This window comes from Gavialis gangeticus, unplaced genomic scaffold, assembly GCF_001723915.1.
Source record: "Gavialis gangeticus isolate Ggan-Ray unplaced genomic scaffold, GavGan_comp1, whole genome shotgun sequence".
NCBI lineage: Eukaryota > Metazoa > Chordata > Crocodylia > Gavialidae > Gavialis > Gavialis gangeticus.
In genome coordinates, this window is record NW_017729032.1 from 96,694,466 (window position 1) to 96,701,234 (window position 6,769).

Sequence of the window (6,769 nt, forward strand, 5' to 3'; positions counted from 1 at the left end):
GTACATTTTTTTGCAGATTTGGATGAAAACAGTAGGGGTGGTAGCCCCTGATGAGGCCATGAAGCCTGCCAGGTTTCAAGGAGATGGGTGCAGGGGTTTCTAGGAAACTGCACCTCAAAAAACTTGTGACATGTGTGACTTTGTGTGTGTTAAGGCGCAGTGGGATGAAACCAGCAGGGATGGTACCCTGCAGCAGAGAGCCTTCCCGGTGCTCAGGCACAAACAGCTCACAAAAGGGACAGAAAGTCTGCAGACAGAGATTTATGTGCTGTTTTGATGTCTCTCCTCCAGAGCACTGTGATTGGAAGTGCTCAGTTCCTGTTCCCATGAAAGAATCAATTCAGAGGCTTTTTTTGGTCTCCCGATTCGATTTGGATTCAGTGATTCGGCCTCTGAATCTTCTCTGAACTGAATCAGCAACCGAAGCTTTGCACACCCCTATTATCTGACCTTAATTAGCAGCCCCTCTATATCCAAATGGAGAGTTGTTATACAAGAACAGCTAAAATAGCAATGGTGAGACACCAAAGGTAAGTTTTGGCACGGCAAAAAAAGAAAAAAAAAATTTTGCAAAAATAGTTAAGTGAAATTCTGTGGACTGTCTTTTGAAAGATAACCCCAAACACCCACAAATTAAGTACAACTCCTGAGGAGGAGAATCCGAGAGAACTTTCACAAAGCTACCATCTTCATGAAGCTCTAAATCAGAAAATCTTCTTTACCTCCAAACCCCTAAATAGAGGGAACTGGAAAAATGCAAACACTGGTCCAAAATTTTTGTTTCAGAGTACTTCATAGCCATAAGTAAGTAGTCTTAAGGTACAGTGTAAACACTACTGCTTAACAAGAGGCAGAAGAGGAATTCAGCAGGTCAGTACTGAAATAGCCATTTGCTTTTCTATTTTGTAATACTGGTAAGTGCATTTCATTTTAAACCACAGGAAGGATCTGGGGATCCACAAAGATTTAAATATAGGTCGGTAGCCAGGCATTAAATTTCACTTGTCCAGACATTTTTTTCTCCTGGTTTACTAGTTCCAAGTACTGAAGAACATCTAAATTTACAATTTAAAATAAATAAATAAATAAATAAATAAATAAAGGATTCCCTCAGAGAAATGTAAACTCAATAGATGTCAAATTTCAACTATTCAAGCTAAAAGTGGTTAAACAATTACTGTGAAAACAGTAACTGTGATTATGGTTTGTCAGTTTTAAAAACTTCACCATACTACTAAGAACTGAAATCTTACTAATATTATTATTCACAATGAAAAATAAATAGTGTTAAAAACATACTTGGGCTGCCATTTTCAGCAACAAAGAAATAATTAGTAGCATGATCTTTAGCAGATATACATGACTGAAGGGCATTCAATTCTAGCTTCCATTTTTAAAGCCAGGGATTAAGTCCTTAATGGGGCAAAGTATGCCTTATCTATTCGGACTGGACACATGCAGAAAAAATAAAAATTTCTGCTGCCAGCAGAATGTGCCAGCTGTTTTTGCTCAATAAAGATGTTTAGGGAAACAAAGCAGAAAACAAGATCCAGAATGGATACCCACATTAGGTCTTTTTGCTATTGCTGAATTTGTCATCTTCATCGCTTGTAAGTTACTCCAGAGGTAGACAATTGTGGGACCCTTTTTTATTTTGGAAGGTATGCTTAGGTACTCACCTTGATCTATTAAACAGATGATGACTTTCTGATTTTTGTACATTTAAAATTAATCATAATGTGTTTTTAAAATTGATTTAAGATGCTGCTCACGTTAATCAAAAGTTTTAAGTTAATTACCTGCCCCACTGTTGCCATATTTCTAGCTTCCTCTGACACACTGATAGAATTACCCTGCTCATTCCATATGTGGCGAATGACCTGAATTGCATGTTTTGGCAGCACACTGACTGTACTGCTCAGGCTGGCAGAGAGTTCTTCTGCAGAGACATTGTTTTTGGCAGCTGTGCTGTAAACAGATCCAAAAGACAGACATCAAAATTTTGTGTTTCAGAAATTAAGAGATTGGTCTCTCACTCCAGACGGGCAAAAGGATTTCCATCATCTCTCTCCATCTATATTTTGTATTTTGCTAGCTATATTTTAATAAATATAAATAAAATAAAATAAAAATAATGATTTTTACCCCCCGCAAAAAACCTTACAATAGGACATTTTATATTTATACAAAACAAGTAGGATCATATCTTGTTCTCTAATGCACATAACTAGTTTCCCGAGATTCAGACAGAGACATTGTTTTTCTGGCTGTGTATAGCACATAGGAAACTACAATACTAATGGAAACCTTTAAGCTATGGCACCTTAAAAAAAGGTTATTGAACACTCTGTATGTGTGCATGCACACAAATAGCATAATAAATACTGGGTATCATAGTTTTATTTATGAGTGTTTAAGGAATGAGTGTTTGGCAGTGACCCAAAGAGTTCTTAGTTTAAAAATTAGCCCGAGTCAAATAAAATAACATGCCCAAGTAAAGATGTAGTAAATTCAGAGCAAGAGTGAAAAACACGGCACACAAACCTCGCAACAAGACAATCCTAAAAAAGAAAAAAAACCCAACAATATATTAGTCATTAGGTATTAGTCATGCCAGCCCTCTTCCATGATCTCAAACAATAAATCAAGGAGCAGATCCTCAAGGAATCCATTTCTAAGCACTTGGAGGAGAAAATGGTGATTAGGAACAGTCATCATGGATTCACTAGAGGAAGTCATGCCTGACCAATCTGATGTCTTCTATAACACAGTGACTAGCTCTGTGGATGTGGGGAGACTAGTGGATGTGATGTACCTTGATTTTAGCAAGGCTTTTGATACAGTCTTCCACAACATTCTCGCAAGCAAGCTAAGGAAGCACAGGTTGGATGAATGGACTGCAAGGTGGATAGAAAACTGGCTGAAGCACCAGGCTCAGAGAGTAGTAATCAATGGCTCAATGTCTAGTTTGCAGCTGGTATCAAGTGGAGTGCCCCAAGGTTGGTCCTGGGGCTGGTTTTGTTCAAGGTCTTCATCAACAACCTGGAAAATGACATCGAGTGAACCTTCAGCAAGTTTGTAGATGACACCAAGCTGAGGGGAGTAGTATATATGCTGGAGGGTAAGGCTAAGATTCAGAGTGACCTAGATAAATTGGAGGATTGAGCCAAAAGAAATCTCATGAGGTTCAAGAAGGACAAGTGCAAAGTCCTGGACTTAGGATGGAACAATTCCATGCACTAGTACAGCCTGGGCAGCAGCTCTTCAGAAAAGGACCCAGTGGTTACAGTGGACAATAATATGAATCAGCAGTGTGCCCTTGTTGCCACGAAGGCTAATGGCATACTGGGCTGCATTGGTAGGAGTGTTGCTAGTAGGTCCATGGAATTGATTATTCCCCTCTATTCATCACTGGTGAGGCCACATCTGGAGTAATTTGTTCAGTTTTAGGACCCCTACTACAGAAAGGATGTAAACAAATTGGAGAGTCCATGGAGGCAACAAAAATGGTGAGGAAGCTGGGGGACATGACTTCAGAGGACAGGCTGAGGTAACTGGGCTTATTTAATCTAGAGAAGAGAAGACTGAGGGGGTATTTAATAGCAGCCTTCAACTACCTGAAGGGGGGTTAAAAAAAAGGACGGCATTAGACTGCTCTCAGTGGTGGCAGATGGAACAAGGAGCTAAGGTCTGAGGTTGCAGCAAGGGAAATTTAGGTTAAATATTAGGAAGAATTTTCTCACTAGGAGGCGAGTAAAACACTGGAACAGATTACCCAGATAGGTGGTGGGAGCTCCAGCCTTGGAGAAAAAAAAACCCAAAAAACAACACAGCTTTGGCTGGGATGCTTTAGTTGGGGATGGCCCTACTTTGAGCAGGGGAAGTTGTACTTCCAGCCCTTCTAAGGTCCCTTCCAACCCTAATTTTCTATGATTTCTATGAAGCAGTAAAAAGGTCTCCATTAACAACTTCCATTTTGACATCTTAGGTAGCCAAGTTAAACAGTACTATAAACTTGCAAACAAAGTCTCAAAGGAGCAATTACGACTTCCTTTCTACATTCACCACATTTTTATAGACAGACTAGCTGAAGTGAAAAAAAGTTACTCAATTCAGATTTATGGTTTAATTAAAAACATACAGTAAAATTGAGGATTGAAAGGAGCCAGAAAATCTTGGTTTTACATACATGAGGGAATCAAAAGAGCTCACAAACTTAACTCAATATATATTATAACCCTCAACCTTAAAAAAAAAAGAAAAAAGGAGAGATTGGAAGACGGCAGAGAGATGATTTTTACTCACCTTAATAAAAAGGAAACAACATTAACTACCTTTGCCAAGTCACCAACATTCAATTCAATCCCAGTCGTTCTAAATCTCTAGTAAAAAGAATGAGAAAATAGTTACAAAACAGCCATTCTTTAAAGGACATTTTACAATTCACTGTACAAGTTGTATACCCTAATGTAAACTGGTGTAGTGGCTATAACCAGCCATTACTGATGGAACTCACCTGACATAATTCTACTGTATTCACACCTGGGATCTTACCACAAAGATGCTGAATAATTTGCTCACACTACAAAAAAAAAAAAAAGTTAAATGAAGATTGTTAATATATTATTTTTTAACTGTACTTGACTGCTGTTCATCTGAGCAGGCAACTAAAGCCAGATTTCAGCACTTTGATTCCCTAAAATATTGATCTGCTGCAACAGTGAACAAGCAAGCAGTCTACTAAACTGTTATATATGAGTATACTAAATGAGATGAGGTGACTATATAAAGTAAGAGGTCACTGCTAAAGTGACACAAATACCACCAAAATTGCAAAAGAACATATAGTCAAATTACTGGTCTGCCTTCTGTTAGTGTAATTTCTAACTGACAGCCATAAGGGTGCATAAGTTTTCCTAGTGGTAAGAGATGTCATAGATAAAACCAAGAAGAAGCTGATGGTTTTTCAAGCTAGCTGCCCCTGCATGCCCCACTCAAGAAAAAAACATAGCAATATGAACATTAAATGGACTCAGCCTCACTGAGGAAAAGGTTTAGTCCACTTGTGCCGAAGTTCAGGGCACTTCCCTGTAATGGAAAATCGTGCCAGCAGAGATACCGTCATAACCCACTTTAACTTTACAACAGATGCAGTCATAGCAATGAGTGATAGAAACATTACTCACTAGCTCTGCAAATAGGTCTTGTGGTACTGATCTAATGGTATCAGCTATATTGCCAAAATCTAAAAATAAAAATAATAAAATCAATCAATCAATATTAGTCAGTTAATGCCCCTCCACAAAAAAACAAACAAACCCCAAAACAACTTCAGGCAAGGTTTCAACCTCATCGTCTCTATAACAAGACACTGCTCTGACAGGCCTAAAGAATTGATCCGCTGTGACGATGTCCAAGCAGCCAGTCTGCTAAACTATTATACACAAATATACTGAAGGAGAGGAGTATAAAAAAGGGAGGGAATAGGTATATTTCATGCATGCATGTTGTGCCCCAAAACAAGACACTTGAAGTAACCAAATTCCAGCTTTCTAAGCAAGAATTGAATAGCATGATCCAAGATTTTCCAAGCCATAAGGGACCAATACTTTTCAACCAATTATCATCTCATGGTCCACTTCTGCATCAAGCACAAAAAGCTGTTATGCACAGGACACACAGATGTACACGTCCCCTCACACCCCTGTCACAAGAAAGATGGCTCTGGAGCTAGAAACTTCAGAGGATGGAGATAGCCTGATGGATGCTGTGCCCCTGAATGCCAGCTTCAGCGGTCTTTAGGGCTCTTATCAGGATCCCTGCAGGAAGCTGCCACAAAAGTAGGAGGACTTGATATACTTGACAAAGGACACCCCAGGAAGGTGCCATTGAAAGGAACCAGAATATCTTGGCTTTAAGTACAGAAGGGAATGCAAGGAGCTCACAGGAACTCCATGTCCAAAACACCCCCTGCACCAAAGGAGGGAGGGAGGAAAGGAGGAGCATTCAACCCCCAAAGTCCCCCATCCCACATCCCTACTCCGAACCCCGCTGCCCTTGTTCTGGCCCCCCAGACACACGCCCACCCTGCCCTGAGAGGGACAGGTGGGAACATGCCCTCCCCTCGCCCGGGAACGCATGGACAAACACCCTAGGACAGGACGAGTGGACAGACACCCTCCCTCCACTGGACGGCAGGACGCACACACGCGCGCACACCCCCGCCCTGCCCGGGGACGAACGGACACACGCCCCCCACCCCAGGCCAGACACCGTAAGCAAGCCCCCGCCCGAAGTCACCGAAAGGCTCCAGGGCCTTGGCGAGCGCCGCCGAAGCCATCTTCGCCCGCCGCTTCCGCTCCCAGCAGCAGCCACCTTAGTTAGCCAGCACTACCAGCCCCGCCCCCTCGTGCCTCCTCTTGCCTTCCGCCGCGCTTCACGCTTATTGGATGCGAAGCTGTTGCTCTGGCCCGCCCCAAGCTTTCATTGGTTGCTCAATCCGGAGTTCACTGGAAGAAGGGCAAGGAGGAGGAGTGCGAGGGTCAGGTTTCTTTCCTTCCCTTCCTGTCCTTCTTCCGCCAGGCTAGTGCCCTGGCAGGTGATACTGAGACGCGTTATTCTGGCCTCGCTAGTGATGGGCCTGGGGTGTCACAAGGGCGGCTCTCCCTGCCTCTTTCCACAGTGTGTTTGCTCTGTCAAGTCGTCAGGGTTTTTCTTCCACCCCACCTTAAGGCTAATGAAACTGTTAATAAACCTTGCAGAGATGTTG

General features: G+C 41.8%; 1 protein-coding gene across 1 annotated transcript in view; it reads right to left on the reverse strand.

Moving 5' to 3' along the window:
* The window catches only part of COMMD6 (COMM domain containing 6), a 22,521-nt gene extending 16,143 nt beyond the window's left edge, over positions 1-6,378 (reverse strand). The window contains exons 1-5 of the mRNA XM_019525221.1: positions 6,301-6,378; positions 5,187-5,245; positions 4,517-4,582; positions 4,306-4,382; positions 1,800-1,968 (exon numbers count right to left, since the gene is read on the reverse strand). Coding sequence (XP_019380766.1) covers positions 1,800-1,968; positions 4,306-4,382; positions 4,517-4,582; positions 5,187-5,245; positions 6,301-6,340 — 411 coding nt within the window. The 5' untranslated portion in view covers positions 6,341-6,378. The remainder of the gene's footprint in view (positions 1-1,799; positions 1,969-4,305; positions 4,383-4,516; positions 4,583-5,186; positions 5,246-6,300) is intronic.
* Between the last annotated feature and the right edge of the window lie 391 nt (positions 6,379-6,769).